This window comes from Excalfactoria chinensis, chromosome Z (genome assembly GCF_039878825.1).
Source record: "Excalfactoria chinensis isolate bCotChi1 chromosome Z, bCotChi1.hap2, whole genome shotgun sequence".
In the NCBI taxonomy this organism is placed as follows: Eukaryota; Metazoa; Chordata; class Aves; order Galliformes; family Phasianidae; genus Excalfactoria; species Excalfactoria chinensis.
In genome coordinates, this window is record NC_092857.1 from 43543383 (window position 1) to 43564578 (window position 21196).

Below are 21196 nucleotides of genomic sequence, written 5' to 3' on the forward strand. Positions count from 1 at the left end.
TTCTCTCTTTCTTCTTTCTCTCTTTCTTTCTTTCTTCTCTTTCTTTCTTTCTCTCTTTCTTTCTTTCTCTCTTTCTTTCTTTCTCTCTTTCTTTCTTTCTCTCTTTCTTCTTTCTCTCTTTCTTTCTTCTCTCTTTCTTTCTTTCTCTCTTTTTTCCTTCTTTCTCTCTTTTTCCTTCTTTCCTTCCTTCTTTCCTTCTTTCCCTCTTTCTTCTTTCCTTCTTTCCTTCTTTCCTTCTTTTTAAATAAAGAAATAAAAAACAACGTCTGTCATTTCTGAGATCAGAGGAAAAAAAAAATTCACAATGCCAGATTTGAAAATAATTTTTCAGATGTGACTTCTATCACACGGAATACAAAAAGAATGGAGGCCTTCATCTGTAAATATAAGCATCTTCATCTGTAAAATAAGCATATTCCTACCTCAACTGGAATACATGCATTAAGTCTGTAGTCACTCAAGCTATGATAATGCTATACAGAAAACCACAGCAGGAAATAAACTACCCAAATCGGATTTGGGAGTGTTCAGAAGATACACAGCTACATGGTAATGCAGAAGATTAAAATAATAACAACAATAATAATGAATGAACTGCCATCACATTTACTGAGCATTATCTGACATGTGGAATGAGTAAAGCAGTAACCTTGCAAAGAAAAGCAGGACATACTGTTAAAAATGTATCAGAACACACATGCACAAAGGGGCTGAATTAAAATTACAAAAATAATCATAGAATCTGCACAGTTTAACTCTTCGCGTTGCAATAAAATGTTTCTTAGAAAATGATTACACTTGCTTTCAGAAAGCGAGCAAAGCCTCCTAAGTAAGTGCAATGTCTCCAGGCACAATGTGCCACCACCAGCATCATCTTGATGAAACTAGTACATAAAATTATATTTCCTTGCAGATTACTGCAACAGTTTGAATTTTCACCTGCACAGCACAGAGTTTCTAAGACAGGGAAATGCTTCCAGTAACTCCACTGCTGACAACATCTTAAGGGGAGCTGAATTCCTCCACACACCAAGAAGACACATTCCACTACTGTAGTAAACAATGGTATCTGAATCTTTACATCTGGCTTAATTTTTACAGCAAAATTTAAGATTCACAGAAAAAATAAAACGACAGTTCACAATTCATAGCCAGCCTTCCAAAAAATAAAATAAAACCCAACAGACATGTAAGGTATAGGCACTCTGAGATCATTTTGAAACACTGTAATTAGATGAAAGGAACTACCACCTCTCACATGAGGCACTTGATGTAATGCTAGTCTCAGACAGTGACCAGTTCTGTACAAATTATCAGCACCTCAAATGGGAAGTCTCACCCATAGAGCACAGAAAAGGAACAGTACTTTTTGCAGAACAAATGAAAGGGCTTCCCCTTCAAAATCCTTACCTCAGTAAAGTACAGTCAGATGCACACACAAAGGTTACACAATTACCACAGAATCACAGAACTGTAGAGGGCTGAAGGGACCTCCAGAGACCACTGAGTCCAACCCCCCTTGCCAAGGCAGGTCCCAATACAGAAGAGGCTGCCACAGGTAGGCGTCCAGGAAGGTCTTGAATTACTCCAGGGAAGGAGACTCTGCAGCCTTCCTGGGCAGCCTGTTCCAATGCACCATCAGCCTCACTGTGAAGTTCATATGCATATTGCTGCGTAACTTCCTGTACTCCAGTTTATGGCCATTTCCCCACAGACCACTGAAAAGAGGTTGGCCATATCGTTAAGTAGGGAGACAAAGGGATACTTATAAACATTATTCCTTCCAGGTACAAAACTCTACACTCGCTTTTGTTAAATCTCATCTGGTTTCTCACTGCCCAGCTCTCCAACCTGTCCAGCTCCTGCTAAATGGCAATACAGTTTTCTGGCCTGTAGGCTGCTCTTCCCTGCTTTGTATCCTTTGCTTTGCTGAGGGTGGACACTATCCAATTGATAAAGATACTGCATAAGATCAGCTCCAGCATCGACCACCAGGAAACACTGCTAGTCACAGGTCTCCAACTGACTCAGCACCACTGATCACCAAACTCTGAGCTTGGCTGGTCAGCAGTTATCAAACCACCTCACCTACCACTCATCTACTCCACATTTTCTAAGCTCCAGTACCAGGATGTCGTGGGAGACAGCATCAAAAGCCTTGCTGAAATCAAGATAGATGACACCCCACTGCTCTCCCCCCCCCCATCTACCAGCCACTGACATCACCATAGAAGGCTACAAAGTAGGCCAAGCACCATTTCTCCTTGATGAATCCATGCTGACTACTCCCAATAGCTGCCTTCTCTTCCAATTGCTTGGAGATGGCATCCAGAACAAAGCGTTCCAATACCTTTTCCAGAAACAAAGGTGAGACTGACTGGCTTCCCACATCCTCCCTCTTGACCTTTTTGAAGACTGGAGTGACATTTGGCTATCCTCCAGTCTTCAGGCACTTCTCCTGTTTCTCCAGCACCTGTCAAAGATGACAGAGAGCATTTTGGCAATCACCTCTGACAGCTTCCTCAGGACATGTGGATGCAACCCATCAGGACACACGGATTTTCAACACTGATCCCACCAATATGCTCCCGGACCACTCCGTCCTCAACAGGAGGGAACACTTCAATTTCCCAGACTCTGTCTCTTCTCTGGCAGGGTCCAGGAGTCCTGAGGGAGAGTCTTTGAAGTAACAACCCGAAGCAAAGAAGGTGTACAGCATCTCCCACTTTCTCAGCATCCACTGTTACCAGGACACCTCTCCCTTGTTCAGCAGGAGACCCACGTTATCCCTAGTCTTCCTCTTACCATTAACATAAAAAAAAAATCCTTCCTATTATCCTTTATCTCCTTCACCAGCTTCAGCTCCTGGGTGAGCTTTAACATTCCTCATCACTTCCCTGCAAGTCCTGACAACACTCCTATAGTCCTCACAAGAGGGCAGGTCTTTTTTCCACATTCATAAAGCTGATTCTTTCCTTTGATCTTATCCACAAGCTCCTTCTCTCATTCATGTAGGTCTCCTGCCTCCCTTCCCCTGTTTCCTACTCTTAGGGGATGCACTGATCTCGAGCTTGGAACAAGTGCTGTTTAAATGTTGCCCAGCTCTCACAAGCTCCCTTAACCTTCAAGCACTCTAGTCCATGAGATACTTGTGTACTCAGCTGTTAAAGGCAAGGAACATTTATTGCTAGTAAACGTGACACCACTTCTGTGTGAAAGGTTACTGCTTTCTGTATTCCCTTTTCACTTTGATATATCAATATTTTTCTGATCCAAGTTCTTTTCCTCTCATGGAATCATTTGAACCTGTATCTACAATTAGCCTAAAGGGACTAAACTTGCTAACTTAACAGTAATGATGACTGCATGCAGGAAAAAGTTTTCAAGACTCTGGAGCACACGTTGTACCAGGGCTTGTAGATCATGGTTGTTTTTGTGTTCTTATTCTACTGTAAGCTGGCACGTACATGTAAGGATGGTAACATGATCACCTGGAGTATCAGATTCAGCAGAAATACATATCAGGCACTACTCCTCTAACAAACATACCTCTGTCTGGCCCTGAAACAAGAATCTTAGAATTATGCCATTATCAGTGTAGGAGCAGAGAGATTAGAACACCTTTCTGCTTTACAGAAACAGGATCATGTGAAGCCTTGTTAAGCAAAAAAAAAACAAACAACACAACAAAACAGGTGTGCTTCACCCCAAAGACTGTGCTTATCAAAAATTCTGTACTCTTCTGAGTGCATATGAACAACAAGGACAGTATGCATCCTTCTCTCTTTAGACCTGTGCATAACTAGATATTCATACGTATCAGACAAAGTAGGAAACAAAATACTTAACTAAGGAAGTAACTTACCTTAGCTGTGGTACATCCATCATTGCTGTAAATTTCCAAGTATATATTTTGTCTTAAATAAGAGGCTGTAACCCAAGCCTTACTACTGAGTTTGAGAAAAATAATTCTCACACCCACTGGTTTTTGTAAAGTAAGCATGCTGACAAATGTATTTGTCCAGTGAAACTCAAACAGATATAAGAATTATGGGAACAGATAAGAAAGGCAGTACCTAAAAAACAAGTAAGGAGATGTCCATCATTTGTATTTTACTTTGTGCTATTAGCTGTGTTATAACAAGGAAGTGTTTAAAAATGCAGAGGAATGTTGTGTTGACTATGACTTTCTCACCTGTCTCTTATATGTCTCCAGCTGACTGCGTGCTGCATTGGCTTTCCTTAGCTCTTTTTCCAGGCTGACAGTATTTTGCATGTACACCGTATTCTTTTCTTCTAAGAGTTTCACTTGCCGACGCAAATCACCCAGGTCTTCTAATTTTTTTTCTTATAAGACTCCACTTGGCTTTCTAACTTGGCTACTTTATCAGAAGAATGCCTGGAAGGAAAAATCTGTATCAATGTTGTACTCTGAAATCTGAGAAATCAAATGCCCTGAAGCTTCCTTCATGTTTATAAGTCAAGTACAAGACATCCATGGCACCACAAGTAACACAAGAACATGATCATACCTCAGCAGATATTTTCATTTCTAACTTAATTTCCTTTCACCATCTGTAATTCAAATAGCTGCTCATGGAAGGTCTTTCTAAAAGTATTATTTGAACACAAGTCTGTACCATCTTGGATGTCATAGTACACATAAAGTTCATTCGTTGTGGCAGCTGCTTCCCACACTGAGGCCAATGTGCAAGCTGCACTAATAGCTGAGTCAGTAGAAACAATGGAGTCTCAGTCCATCCTCTGGTACAGACCAATACAGGAATCCTGGTATTCCTGAACACAGAGGAAGGACACTTCAGAACACCAACTGAAGCAAATTTAATATTTTTTTTAACAATACCCTCCTTCTGGCTGACCAACATAATTTCAGGAATGAAGGCGCTTTGTGTGACTCACAAGGTGAAGTAACATTGGGAGCAATAAGACCATGATACTTGGACTATTAACAAAGAGTTTAAGTGTGGAGTATGTAGTGGAAAGATTGAAGGCAAAAGTTCATAAACAGTAGGGTATGATCATCTTCACTGAATCAGTCGGGAAAACTCTACTGATCATACAGCAGTTTGATCAGGCTTAACAGAAAAGAAAAGTAAACAACACAGTGACAGAGAGACAAGATTATGGTTGTTACTTGGAAGTTGTGTAAGGGTATGATACACACGCTTAGAGATGAACAAGTTAGAATCTGTTGGAAGCTGAGAAAGAAAAGCAGTACAGCACAAAATCAAAGAAATAAACAGCTGCAAAGCATGGAGTAAAAGCTTATACATAATGACCCCAATTCACTTCTGAAGTTGAGCATCAGTGGCAGCAGTTGTTAAAAACTTAGATTTGCAATAAAGAATTTTAGAATAAGTCCAAAATTACTGCTGCTAGGTATAAAGTCAGGGCAGAAATTATGCACATCTGAAGTCCAACACCTCCAGCAGTTCACCAGCATGTAACGAACCCCTGTCTCTCAGGATAACAAAATTCAGGTAGTAAACCCATAATGAAATTAGAAACAACCTGATGCACTGCAGGAAGACAGCGGCAGCCCTTTACTTTTCTGCTCCCTAACACTATCCCAGCTTCATTTTGAATTAATTTACATACTCAGTTGCCTAAGAAATCTGGAGAATTCCACGTTGGTGATCAGCTTATGAAATGCTGGGGCAAGTCAAATCTTCATAATTCGTAAATAAGGAGAGACTCTATCTGAAACAAGACTTTTTGAACCTTCCCACACAGAAAATGTATGGAATTGTGCGGTACCGTGGGCTCATAACTGACATTAACGACAGAGAACATAAGACAGATGCTGCTGAAATAAATCCAGAGAATTAGAAAAGTCAGTATTATAATAAGTCATGTTAGCCTTGGTAGAAAGAAAGATTCACGAGTGGCAGACAACCTGAATAACCGATGGCAGCAAGAAGTCACTGCTAAAGGATTACATTTCACAGCAAACAGGAGTGCTCCACTTTATAAACACCCGGCAGTCAGTCATCACAACTACGGGAGCTAAAATCCAGTGGCAAAAAACAGCTGTCACATGTTTATATCATACAGCAGCTTGGGTTGGAAGGGACCTCAAGGATCATGAATCTAACTCCCCTGCTACTTGCAGGGCCATCAACCTCCACACCTAGTGCTAGACAGGCTACCCAAGGCCCCATCCAACCTGGCTTGAACATCTCCAGGGGTGGGGCATACACAACCTCTCTGAGCAGCCTGTTCCAGCACCTCACCACTCTCATGGCAAAGAACTTCCCTCTGATATCCTACCTAAAATCTTCTCTCCCTCAACTTAAAGCCATTTCAACTTGTCCTGCTATTATCTACCTTTCAAAGAGTTGACTCCCCTCCTGCTTATAGGCTCCCTTTAGGTACTGGAAGACTGCTATTAGGTCAACACTGCAGCCTTCTCTCTCCCGGTTTGAACAAGTCCAGCTCCTTCAGCTTGTCTTTGTAGGGAAGGTGTTTCATCCTCTGATCATCTTAGTGGTCCTCCCCTGGACTCTCTCCAGCAGCTCCCCATCTGCCCCAGACCTGGATGCGGTACTCCAGATGAGGCCTCGCAAGGGCAGAGCAGAGAGGACAATCACCTCCCTGTCCCTCCTGGCCTGCTTTTCTGATGGAGCCCAGGATACCATTTGCTTTCCTTGCTGGAAGAGCACAATGCTTACTCACGTTCAGTTTTTCATCCACACGACCCCCCACATCCCTCTCCGCAGAGCTATTCCCAAGGATTGCTCCTCCCAGTCTGTAATGCTGGGATTCCTCTAGCCCAAGAGCAAAACCTTGCACTTTGCTGTGATTAACCTCATTAGATTCACCCCGGCCCACCTTTCAAGTCTGCTAACGTCCTCCTAAATGGCATCCTCTCCACTGTGTCAACTGCACCACTCAGCTTGGTGTCATCAGCAAACCTGCTGAGTGTGCACTCAATTCCATCTTCAGTGTCACTGATTAATATGTTTAAGAGCAACAGTCCCAAGACAGTCCCAGACTGAGGGACACTGCTTGTGACCAGTCTCCACCTGAACACAGAACCAATGATCACCACCACCCTTTGTCTGCTGCCATTCTACCAATTCCTAATGCACCTGGTAGTCCAACTGTCAATCCACATCTCTCCAATTTGGATGATGAACCCAAAGTGCACACCCAAAGTGCAAACAACACAATACCACAAAAGGCCTATCTTCTTGACAACAATGGACTCCCATATCATGAAAGGGACAGTACATGAAGGACAGTCTTCACTCAGAGATCACTATGTGACTTGTTACGGCCATAAGACAGTGTAGCACTGTTATATTTCCTAATATTATTATGTGCCTAATCGGTACATAGTGTATTTGCTGAAGCAAAACTGAGGTGGTCTGTGTACCTCAACACATCTATTTCATCCTTCAGAGACTGAGCCTCCTCTGCCAACGTAGTAAGCTCTTCTGTCTGTTGTCTCAATTCAGCAATCTCCTTCTCCAGTTCTTCACAGCGTATTCTATAGTCATCTTTGGCAGCTTCTAATCTGTAGAGATAATGTAAAATGGAAAATAATTCCTTAGCTTGACCCACAGTTATCATTCTTCACCATCATTCTAACGATACTTCTTCTCCAAGAAGACTTGCACTGGAAAGGAAAACAGCATCTAACATGCAACATCACGTACACACCTAAATGCTGGGCTTATTGGAAAAAAATCCTAGCAGCTTGTGTTCTGATGATTTTAATCTGATCTCTGTTTTTCTATTTGGAACATGACAAGGTTGTGATCTTCTAATGGAAAGACAATCTGACTTTTTTTGTAACTGTACTTTTTCAAAAATTGATTTTCAAACAGAAATTTCCACCTTTTTTCATCTTGAGCTGTACAGAGTTTGAATATGATAACTTTATCCTAGGAATTTATTTTGGCTGTTCCAGTTCCATGTTCTTTTAACGGCATTGACCTGGCTGCCAGATGTACTATATGCTGTAGAGCTCTCACTGAAGTGTTTTTTATTTATTCTCACAGCCTTACTTGTTCTTAAAACCTTTGAAGAATCAAGTCATTTACTAACCTGTGCTTTGACCAGCACATAAAACAGAATAAAAGTTTCATCTACAAAATATGTAGGCAAAGCTGCACTAAACTGGCAGTGAACAAGGGTATAACTATGAGAAATTCTGTAAAAGCATTTGAAAGAGTAGAACAAATAAGTTGTACCATAAAATACTATCCTAGTTCTGATCCAAAATTAAAATGAAGACGATCCAAAAGAAGAAGTACAAGCAAGAAAAAAAAAAAAAAAAAAAAAGTGCCTTGTTAGTTAAAGGAGTTCAGTAGGAAACAGCAAGAATAGAGGATAATAGAGGATAAATATGATCAGTAGGCCACCCTTAAGCCAAACACAGCAAAGGCTTTAATTTTGGTAGCCCCAAACTGTCAAAAGGATACAGTAGTAAGACTGGAATAACAACACCAGACCACATTCTTTATCAGTTAAGTTGTACATACTTCCTGTTTGGTTGGGTAGAGCTGGAGAAAGAGCTCAGGATGTGAAGAACTGGAAGACAGGCTTCAGGTAAAAAGGATTTACAAAGCCCTCCAAAACCTGAAACTAGAGTAACTGGCAATGCAGACAATGAACAAGGGGAGGAAATCTGTTTAATATGAATAGGAAATAGTCAGAAGGCTCAGGTACATATCACCTCAGAGAACAGATATGAATAAGCAGAGTTAAAGGGTTTACACTAAAGAGATATCACAATACTATTCCTTCACAGGGTAGACATGCAGAAACAAGAAAAGGTAGCAGCTGCTACAACAGAGAAACATTAAATATTTTTCAGGAAACTGGAGGAAGATAATGCACCTGAACACTCTGAAAAGTGGCTCAGCAGGACAAGTAGAAAAAGACAAAACAGACAAAAAAAGTTACTTGACAATTGACAAAATTATTTGAAAATCACAATAGGAAAAGAGGGCAGGAAAAGGGGAAAAAAGGGAGAGAAATACTACAATTTCAGTCACAAAGGAGAGGGAAAGTACAGCAGCAAGTATGAAAAGACAACAGTGAAGTAGACTGGCTTTCCTCAGCATTATGGGCTGAGAGAGCCTGAAAGCAACAGTTAAAAGACTCAGGAAGGATAATTAAGGAGAAACTATATTTTCACCCATTGGGGAAATGCAAAAGAAGAATAGAGCTCAATAGCTCAAAATCTCCATCTTTCAGACATAAAATATTTTGTTTCCAGACCCAAGAGAAGAGCATACTCCTACCACCCATAGTAAATATTCACCTAGGAATTTGTACGCCAACATAAGAGAATCAGAATGATTTATACAAAGGAAAGCATGCTATCTTTCATCCCTACTGATTCTGAAATATCAATGAAATGATTGCACCCAAATACTGTAAAACTTAAGAGGTTAGAGGGGGACATGCAGACAGTATTATAGCATTAGTACACAACTTTGGATACTAGAACTTGTGAAAAGGTAAATCTTAAAAAGTACTTCAAAAACTTCATAACTACCATAGTACCACCAACTCCAATAATTCAGCCAGTGAAAACAGAGGCATATAGTCATGTCTGTTGTCAGCTACAAACAAGTTACAGGTGATTTCCCTACCTGAATGTTTCCTCTTGGAGTTGTTCTAGTTGCGTCTGCAGTTGCAAGTGCCTACGACCAGCAGGGCTGTTGGGATCTTCAATAGAGTCAGACTGATTGAAACGTTCCATCAAAATCTGGTTCTCAGCAAGCAAGCTGCTCTTCTCCTCCTGAAGGGCTGCAACCTGTTTTAATAGTTACACGAACAAAATAATGAAACAATCCAATTCTACAGATATTTTTTTTTCTCCCATGCATAATGAAGTAATAACACAATCTACAAATATAAACGCGCAGGTTTCAAAAATCACATTTCATAAGATCATACTGTAACATTAATAGATATGCAATTGCTATGCAATGTAGCTAGCATATGCCAGCATTAACAGCAGTATCTGCCACTCAGAAAATGTAATTCTTAACTGCAGTTCCCTGAAGCATTTAAAGAAAACCCTCTTAGCTACCACAGAACATGATTTCAGTATATCCAAGCCTGCACACTTTACAAACAAGTAAAGCCAGCACTTCAGAGCAAGACTTTCAAAACTGACTTCCAAAGGAAACATTTATCAGTTCCATAATGGATATCCAACGAATGCCTGTATCCTCACAAGAATTTTTCTGACCAGCAACTAACTGCAAGCAGATCTGAAACAGGAAGACAATCTTGAAAATGTCATGGTTTACAACAGCTCCATAAGAGAAAAACAAACAAACAAACAAAAACAAAAAACAAAACAAACTAACAAAAAAACCTGTGGTACAGAGAGAACCAAAAGAACTGTAAACAGAAGCTGAAGCATGAGCTCATGCATCATTAAACAGTGTAAAATCAGCATGTTGAGGAGCTTGCATTATTAAATACACCAGCATCAACCACAGAACACAATTCAAGAAATACAACTTCAGTAATTCTAACAGTTACTGAACAGCATAGCAAAAGGCTGAATTATACTCCAAAGGTTTCATGGACTGTTCCTTCCTGGGCTCCCACTTAACCTTTTTCACATCTTCCAGGCACAATTTACAGTAAGGTTCAAATTTAGCCCATACACAGTGTAAATTCTATCCATGACTTAAAATGCAAATCACAGAATCAATGTTCGGAAAAGATCCCTAACATCACCTAGCCCAACTGTACACCTACTACCAATATTGCCCGTGAAATCACATCCCTAAGTACTACATCTGCCCTTTAACACCTCCAAGGAAGATGACCTTACCACGTCACTGGGCAGCCTGTTCCAATGTCTCACCACTCTTCCTGAGAAATGTTTCCTAATATCCAATATGAACCTCACCTGGTGCAACCTGATGCCATTCCCTCTTGTTCTACCACTAGTTGCATGGGAGAAGAGGCTGGCCTCCACCTTATTAGCTGGATTTAACTCCATCCACCACCACTCTCTGGGCCCAGCCCTTCAGCCAGATCTTTAGCCAGCCAAGGCTGTGCCTGTCCAAGTCATAAGCTGCCAGCTTCTCCAGGAGAATACTATGAGACAGAGTCAAAGGCTTTGCTGAAGTCTAGCTAGACTAGACTACCTTCACAGCCTTTCATACACCAGGTGGGTGACCCAGTCACAGAAGGAGGTTGGTCAGCGAGAGTCTGCCTTTCATGAACCCAGTGCAACAGCTGCACTACATCTAGGAGCTCTGTCTCAGGTGTTGATCCACATAGCTCAATTTCTTTCTATCTGAACAACAACAACAACAAAAACTTCACTCTGTTCACACAACTAAAGCAAAATAATCACAGTGAAAAAAACTATCATGTAATTTTATTTCCCCTTTCAAATATTATGTTACAGAACTACTTGTCTTTAGAAGCTTAAAAATGAACCTATTTCTATCCCAGCTATTATTAAATAGGCACAGTACAGAAAACTCACCTGCATATCTAACTCATGACATCTTTGGGCAATTTCTTCTTTTGCTGACAGGGCTTCATTCAGTTCTTCTGTAGTTTTCCTCAGCTACCATAAGCAACAAACATTTTTAGTTTCACAGCTCTCTGTAAAGCGCGTAGAAAAGTTCTGAGCTACATGACTATAAAATTATTTTAACGTAAGATAACCTGTTGCATTTTATGAAGTTAACGCAATCTTGCACTTACAAAGGAACAAAGAGGTAGATGCAAACACTGCTTGTGTGACAGAAGTAAACTTACTTAAGAGAGCATTACAATTATCGCATTTACTGTAGGAACAGCATCTGAAAACCCTGAGGAACTTTTCAACTCTGTACATGAAAATACTGTCAGTACCACTTTTCTTTATGGATACAAAGAGTGGATAATTTCAGTTTTTAAATCTGCTTTTTAAATACACAAAGGATTGGAAGGTGGAATACGGGCAGTGGACAACTAGGGTAAAATCTCTTTAGTCACTTGGAAGCTCACTTAATAAGAATACAAATAGCATGAGGATGGAGAATCCAGATTTCTTCCGAAAAAAAAAAAATAAAAATAAGGCACTGAATCTTACAATCAGTGCAAAATATTCACATATTCCTCTTTAAAGATTACATGTGCAAAGTTGTATTATCTTCTACATTTGTTACATGAACACCGTTAAGATGAAAGACAGCTAACCTGATTTACATGGAAATAGTGATATCTATTACTACAAATGATGCAACTTAGATGAGCTTTCTATGGTTGTTTTTTTGTTTGTTTGTTTGGGTTTGTTTGTTTTTTTTTTCCTCCAAACATGAATGTCATATTTTACTTTTTCAAGTTTATTTGTCCCAGAACTGAAATTTTCTCGGTTAAGCATGCAAAATAAGAACATTCGATTTATAAGACAAGATAATTCAAAATACTGAAGCTTAATTTTCTACTCCTTATGTTAATTTCCCATGAAGGCCTTTCATGATTAGATTAAAAAGACAAGCTTCTTAATAATGCAAAATGACTGGGTGCTGATGTGCTATGATTGAAAGAGAAGAAAAATCCAGTCTTAGATACCTGCCGATCAAGGTCAAGGTAAGCATCATTTCCAGCAGAGACAGGAGACTCTTTACTCATCAACTGCAATTAGATTAGAGTGGATTAGAAAAAGCAAATATTTATATTAAAAGCCAAGCTTTACTGAAATACCAAGATGATTTTAACCTCTGTGAGCTTCATTCTGACAACAATGAAGCTTTCTACTTCATTTTTATATATGACATTCAGAAATAACTACTGAAATCCTCAGTAGAATTTAAAGATATATAAAATAAATATTACATCATGTCCTTTTTCTTCTATTAAAGCACATTTTTATCTACAATGCAACCAGTGGTATGCTCTGCAGAACATTTTACTGAAGTGGCACTGGAATGACGGTAGACCTGCCCTACACTGTTCTCTGCCAGTGGTTTTCAATTTTTGATCATTTAGAAGTTCACATGAATTTATCTGGTTAGTTAACTAAAGTTAGAGTTAAGTCTAAATCAACTAATCATGCAGAACAGTGAAACTTCCGTTATGGACTTGGATATGGACTATTCCTGTTATGGACTATGGTATATTTGCAATATAAACAAATAAATTCTAAAAATAATATTCTTGAGAACAAGCAATAAAATTCCTTTTATGATGACTACTGGGAGGTGGGAGGAAGTCTTTTAAGTTAAGTGATATGCTTTAGTGAAAGAAAAAAAAAAAAACAACCACCATCATAAATGGTGGTTCATAATAAAGGAAGGTTTCTTTCCTAGCCCCAGCCACATTGACTCTACAAGTAGTTAGAAGTTAATTCAAATGTAACATAAACTGTAGCCCAAGGACCATCTTCCACACAGGTGCAGCAAACATACCGCCTTTTTTATTGTCACTGAAACTGTAATCAGCCCTGTACGATGTGCACTGTTACTAACAAGGAAGCACCGAAGAAACAGATTTTCTGTGATTGTAAGCACATACTGTGTTTTACTGCTTCTAAGCACAATTCAAGAAGTCACAAATGAAATAAGCTGAATCCAACAAAAATCAGGACAACAGTCCTTTCCCGCCATCTTCTCAGGGCCTGCTGTCCAGCTGGCTGTTCTTGCCAGAGGCAGGGCTTTCTTTATTTCTTTACTCCTGCCAAAAACCAGAGTTTTTGCATTAGTTACCATTGGCAAAGTTTCTTCAGTATGCAGCACAGAGCTTGAGTTTTCTCTCCATCCTTTCTGTTTGCACCACCATGCACAAGAGCAAATCTCTGTTTGACATTTATGCTACTCAAATATTTATACACTAATATTTCTCTCCTTTGCTCCATCTCCCTACTTGGGATTTAGCTGCACACTATATGTTTAAATTTGTCAGACAACCATGACAAAGTTTGTTGCTAGTTGCTTAATTCTTTCCATTTTGTCAACGTGTATACAATGACAATTTACCCTGAAATGAAGCTCTCCTCAAAACTCAGATTCTCTAGAACAGAAATCAGGAAGTCCCGAGCCTCAGAGCTCTCTTGAAAAATAAAGACACACCTTTTTCAGTATCACATACAGAGGCTCTGTTCTTAGAGATGTTATATACAATTTCATTACATAATCACTCTAGCTACTGTTCAAGTGCTTTCTTAGATGACTAATAGGAATCTCAAGACTATCCACATGCTCTTCATCTTGTTCAGATCCAACACCACTGTTCACAGACGTATGTCCCAGGCAACATCAGTACTATCCCTTAAGCCTTTACATTCTTTCCAGCTGATAGCTCCCAATCTGCACACCACCTGTAAGGGACAGTAGCATGCCCCTGACATTCAACACGTAATTTCTGTCCCTAGTACAACTTCCTCCTCAGAATTTCAGCGTAACGAGCCCCTCCCAAGACAAAACAGGAGCAATTCAATAGCCTGTACAACTTACTAGTGGCTACCCTGATGTTTCTGCTTCCTGTAGATTACTGTCAAGGAAGCAAGTTGTAGCCAATAAACATAATGCCTCTACTCTTCAGTGGGTTTTACCATTTATCCTATGCCTTGCTATATTTGAGAGATCTTAGCAGAAAAGACAAAAGAAAAAAATAAAATTCACAGTATGTCTGAGGTTGGTGTGGGCCTCTGGGATCATCTGCTTCAATCCCTGATCAATCTGGAGTGCTTTATGGTGAACAGTCTACTTAAGTCCTTGGCATGGCAATTAACAGTTCTTTCTTTCCAACACCCTCCCCCCCCAGTATAAATGCTATTAAATAATAAAGTGCTATTTTTTCCATTTAAGCCCAGTAGGTTGGTTTTTTTTGCTTAAGAAAACAAACAATGGCAGATATTTTTTTTTTCAAAACTGTTTTCATGACTAAGATCATATATGAAAACCACTGAAGTATCAAAAGGCATTTAGAGATAAAGATGAATTACATAATACATTAGTAAAGCATAAAGAAGTCTTTTTAGATACCTAATTTAGAAGAAAGAGTAACTGCTTGTCATGTACTTTGAAATGTTTGGATTAGATGGCATATCAACTTTTCAGCTATACATATATAGCTGCTCTCCTAGGCACTTCACATTGGTTTCTCCTACACACTGCCTAGTCCAAGTCATTTAGATTCTAAGCTGTTGTAAGTCCAAGAAATGGAAAAACTCCATAAATACAATGAAGTACCACTCCTCCAAAGCCAAAGGCTGCAGAAGCACCCTGAAAAGACTCCTTAGTCCTGAACTCCTCTTTTCAACGATGCTTTCTAACCTTTTTGGTAAAGCACCATCCCCTGGTAAAGACCCTCCTCACTTGGTTCTTAATAGCTTACATTCTAATCAGCTTCTTTTTTTGGAAGACAGCATTAAAATCACTTACGGTAAAATTATTGGCTGCTTCAGATTGAGCCATTCTATCACATTAAGTTAGCATCCAGGAGATTTTTCAGAGAAGGAGGGAGGATGAAAGAGTACTTTCTATTTTAAGGCAGCGCAGGATAAAGTGATGCTGAAAGCTATGTTTAATAAAAGATGATATGAGAAAATCCAGCAAAATGCTACCTCATAGTTTAAACAGGGGGGGGGGGGGGGGGGGGGGGGAAGGAAAGCAGAAGTAAAATATTGCAAAATTCAAGCAAACTAGTTGCCTGCTCCTGGCAGCACTGACCAGAAGATGATTTTGCAAAAGGAATCTTTTGACAGCATTTAAGAAACACTGTCTACAATACTATACATACACACACGCATATACATACACATATATGAGTTCACGAACAGCCAATAAGAAGTAAGACTATAACAACACAGAGTTCTATGTGGAATGCAGCTTCTCCCATTCATACTCAAGAGGAAAAGTTACTACCAAGATTCCTGCTTCCCTGAGTGGCCTTCCATGCAGTAAACCTGTATGTATGAAGACTGATAGGCGCTTCAGACACACGAGAAGTCTCTCAGAAGATTCATGGTAACTGTGGTCACACTCTGGTTTACTTCTTCAATGTCCTTGTCTGTTTCTAATGCAATTCAGTAGTGACTATTAACTATTAAATCCTTCACTGTGTAACTATTCAGGCTGATTAGAAGAACCACTGCAGTCTCAGAAACAAACCAAGTTTCCAACAGTACTTTTACAAAACAAACTACAGAACATTTGCCAGAATGTAAAAACATGCCTCACAAATACCTTCATTAACCTATCCATAATACTACGTCTGACAAAAGAATACTTTGCTAAACATCTATCTTTCTTTTCTTGTCCAGTGAAGAAAACATTAACAGCTCATGGAGTTTTACAACTACAAGGGAGAAATTTTTAAGAAAATTCACTGGCTACTCACATAAAATCTAGTGCACTTCAGGAGACACGGGGTAAGGAAAAGATGAAGGAAAGAGAACCTAGGATCAAAAATATCTAGAAGTTTCAATCTTCTAGATTTAAAGAAAAGTGGGACATGCAAGCAGAGTTCCATGACACAGAGCATACTTAAATAACTTTTTCATGAAAAATTAAGAAGAGATTCTTCGAAGTAAAATTGCAAAATCTGCACTTGTTACATTTACTTTTAACTGTCCTGTTTTGTTTTTTAAAGTGAAAAAGTATATACTTCTGTAATATGCTGAAAGATGAACTGTTACACACTGCAGGTATTCCAGCATACCTCTTGAATCGCTGCCATGACCATATGTTGAACTGATTCTTCCATCATCATTATGGTCTGGATGTACTCTGGAAAAAAAATAAAATAAAATAAAATAAAAATTCTGGAATGTTATATATAAAACATGAGGTTGGAAGTTGCATTCCCCCTGCAAAATAACTGGATGCCAAAGATTACACTAAGATGCATAAACACTGTTCAAGTGTTGCCCCAGAAAATTAAACAAGACTTCATCAGAAAGTCTGGTCAGACAAACCCAGGTTCACTGGAATACTGCATCAATGAAATAAATTATGTAATTACCGTCTGAATTTTTTCTTCTTGTATTTCACACGATTCAGGCTATACAAGCACCCAATGTGAAGAGAGACTGTCCTTTTCTGCAAATTAATATTAGCGTCCTTTTTACATCCTTCTTTCAAGTCATTTTCATACCTGTTCTTAGTTTTTGTTTTTATTTGTGTTATATCACAAATAAACTCCTCCCACCTTTCTCCCTGCCTCCCCTGTAAGTTCATGTGAGCTACCAGATAAGTACTTCTGCAAGATAAGGCAGTGGCAGAATGACACTTGATGTTTAGACCAAGTCAAGGGATTTAGTATCATACTGGGCAAGTCATGTTTCCAACCAGATATGGTCATCTATAAAGAATGCCTACATTCTCTAATGATATGCTGAAGTGGGAGATACTGGGGATCAGTATCACAAATTGATCAATTACATCATGCAAAACCTCACACAAAATACATAAAATTACACTGCTCAAACATTTTCATTTAGTATGCTTCTAATGTTCAGTCTCACAGAGCAACAGAATTCAGTAATAAAGCATACTTTGCACTCAAGGGAGCCAAATAATCACTAAAAGAAATAAAGAGAAACCTACATATGACAGAGAGGACAGGCGGCCCAATGCAACAGACCCATTTGCTTATTTGTTGAAGAAAATTACCCCTACTTTAATTAATAAGAAAGCCAGACTTTCACTTCATCAAAGGAGCAGTAAAAACAATTTCAGATTAGAGAGTAACACTTAAGAAACGCAAAACAGGTAAACCAGTTAAGAAAGCTAAGATGCACCATCATATAAAAAGCCACAGAGGTCTGAAAGCCTACCTACCATTCTGGCAAAAAGGAAACTGCAATGACTTAAATCACCAAGCAAAAAATTTTTCTGCAACTTTAATATAAATACCTAAACATAATTTTATTTATCCTCTTATTTTATGTACATGTTTCCGTGCTTCTCATTTTAAGTCTTAAGAATAAACTGAAGTTTCTTTGTTATCTTAATCTGGCTTAAATTAAGTGGAATTTAAGGTAATTGGACAGCAAAGACGTACTGCGCCAAAACATATGGCTAGTTTAGAGCAAGAGACTTGGAGTGATAACTACTGTCTGCACAGTCCACCATATCCTCTGCAGCATCTGCAGTAAACTGAATGGGTCCCTATTTTAACTGTGCAGGTTAGACAGACATCTGATAGTACAAGAGAATCAGAATTGTCTTTCAGAGACGGATCAAGAATTTTCAGTTTTGGAATTCCTTTTCAGCTCAACAAATAAAACTTGAAAATACGTATGTGGGGAGCAAAACCTGCTCCACAGTTTGAGAATGCAAAGCCAGTGAAACTCAAAACAGAAGTTATCTGAAAGGCAAAATAATGCTATCTTTGAGAAAATTAATATTAATTTGCCTCTAATGGCAGCTTGAGAAATATCATTTTCCTCTAAGTGATTGCACAATGAGCTGGATTTTCATTCAGTCTCTGGGAGCAAACATTTTCAAACCTTAGTACCTTGCTTCTGTTCACAATTCACAGCGCATCCCAGAATAAGCTGAAGCATTCTTCCAAGCTCCGCAGCATCAGCATGCTCTCCAATCAGGTTAACATCAGGAAGGATGAAGTCATTTATCTGTTGCCCGAGAATCTGTATAAAGACCCAGTACACACGTCTGTATCAACGGACATACATAAACTTCAAGATATAAATATGATTCAGAATCAACAGGAAGCGCTTACATTTCACTTTAATATAGTTTTCAATTCACCTTTAAAACAAACTAAATTGAGTAATATCAGCCTAATACAACAGACCTTTGAGTATTAAACCATCCGTAATCTTTGATACTATTAATATTTGGCAGAACATAAATCTGTCCCAATTAATCAGAAACTACTCATTATAAACTTAGTAAGATTTGTTTATTCTGGGTAAGAAAGTAACAGAGGCAGCCTCAAAAGGTAATCCACCATTACATCTAGTTTTTTAGCTGGCATGAAACACTTTGCATAAGTCTCACATTTCACCCCACTGGAAAGCCAAAATTAAAATGTTTCACTTATACAAAACATGTATCTAGCACCAATGGATGACAAATATGAGACTATAAAACACTTGATCACCCAGTCCCACACTTCCAGTAAATTCAACCCTATTTAGTAAGTCCTAGAGCTGAAACAGCTAGTTTAATGGAAAAGAATTTGAGGTAGTAGTACAACATATAATTAAACAACCCACACACAGAAATAAAAAAAAATAAAAAAAAAAAAAAAACCATCCTGAAAAACACAAGAAAGAAAACATGTGACTTATAATTAATGTAATTTGATTTATAATTAAGAAGGATTTACATTAATGATTGTCAGTAGAAGGAATTAAGTAATTCTGTTAGATTTCAAGGAGCTTTCAGGGAGCTGAAAATATGAATATGAATTCATGAATGTGGAATTAAACGCATCTCTGACACATTAATTGCAGATAAAAAGAAACTGTCATTTCTTAAGCAGGGTGCAATAAAGAAACAATGACTATGGAGGGGATCAGTCACTTGTTTGCTGAATGGTCCTTTTGACTTTAACATTCAGGAAAAATTAAAAATAAAATAAAATAAAATAAAAAAAACAAACACAGAAAAGCAGATAAAGGAATTTATCTTAAAAAATAAAAAAATAAAAAAATCCTAACAGATTTATATTAAGAATAGAAAGAAATCAAGCCAAGTTTGCCAGGGCTAGGTTTTGTGCATTTGCTGTGGCTAGGTTTGTTCTGGTTTCATTTGTTTTCCCTGGTCTTCTTTTAAATTTCTTTTTTTTTTTTTTATTTTTATATATATATATATATATATTTTAATTATTATTCTTAACAGCTTTCTCAAAGCAAGAGCACCAGCACAAACAAAAATTCTGCATTCTGGAAAGAACATATGAATTGTATTAAAAATACTTCCTTTAGGTCATTCTAGTGAGAAAACAAGAATTCTATGAACACATCAAACACAAAAACATTACTGCTGTACACAGACTGCAGTAACATAGTAAAACACAATATTATTTGAATGATTCAATCCTAGTATGTGTATGCATGTTCATCTGTATTCCCTGCATTTCTTTCAAATGCAATGTCGAATATAACAATAATATAACTGCTTTATGCTTGATGACAGTATAATTGCTGTCGAGAAATGCTTCAGGGAAGAAGCATATCAGCAAACACCATAATGAAACATGGGAAATCAGCATAAACACAAGATAAGTTACACATCACTAACAATGAAGTAACAACCAAAAAGTCTGAAATAAGTATCTTAAGAGGGTAAATGCTCTTTCCACCACTTTTTCTTATTCAGAAAGAAGCATGAAAGACTTCTGCAAAAAGAATGAAAGTTTCAATATGAGAGCAGTAGACTCCCGCAGCAAAATTACTGGGGAATCACAAAACACACAAGCCATAAATGAGTGCCCCTGGCTTCTTGCTTTTCCATGCAATACATGACAAAGGGAGCATTGCATAATAGCTACTGAAAGACTGTCCTGCTTGCTGTGGTATTATTTATTTATTTAACAACAAAAAATAATATACTGTGTTTCCAAACCTTTTTACTACATCAGGCAAAATTCATATACATTCACATCTATACTGTGGAGAAGGTGCCTGATAAGAGGAAGAAATCAGGCTAATGAAAACATAAATAGGATTATCGTAAAATCCAGCTAGTCTCCAGTACCACTACCAACACTGCATCAGCAAAAAGAAAGCAAAGAAAAAAACCTCCAAATGTGTCAAACCTACTTTGAGAATGTAATCTAGACCAGGTCAAAAGTTGGTGACCTACTGAAGCAGTAAAGTTTTCAAAAACTTAATCACCCTGTCCTCCCATCGCACAAAAAGAAACATCACTTTGTCATAGTAATATTAAGCTTCTGTAACAAAGAACTTCTTTCTTCCTAAAATGACTTTGCTTCCTGCGCTGCCTGGTATGGACCCACGCTGCAGCAGATTTTGAAGAACAGCAGCTCACAGGAGACCGCATTCTGTGGGAGACACACCAGGCTGTAGCAGACACGGTGAGGAAAGGAAGCACATGACAGGGCAGAGCATCATGGACTGACCACAGCTGCACCCCCCTATGTCTTTATGCATGTTAGGGCAGAGGAACATAGAACTCAGACAGAAGTAGAGCCCAGGAAGCAGACAGGAGAAAAGTGCCTACGGTTTCCTCTTTGTTCTCACAGCTCTACACTGTTATTA

At 38.5% G+C, this 21196-nt stretch overlaps 1 protein-coding gene across 1 annotated transcript in view; it reads right to left on the reverse strand.

Moving 5' to 3' along the window:
• Positions 1–21196, reverse strand: part of LOC140264656 (protein Hook homolog 3-like) — a 71908-nt gene that overhangs the window by 21114 nt on the left and 29598 nt on the right. The window contains 8 exon segments of the mRNA XM_072360565.1: positions 4196–4345; positions 4348–4399; positions 7400–7540; positions 9630–9793; positions 11498–11581; positions 12574–12636; positions 16663–16730; positions 18463–18595. Of these exon segments, the coding sequence (XP_072216666.1) occupies positions 4196–4345; positions 4348–4399; positions 7400–7540; positions 9630–9793; positions 11498–11581; positions 12574–12636; positions 16663–16730; positions 18463–18595 (855 nt within the window).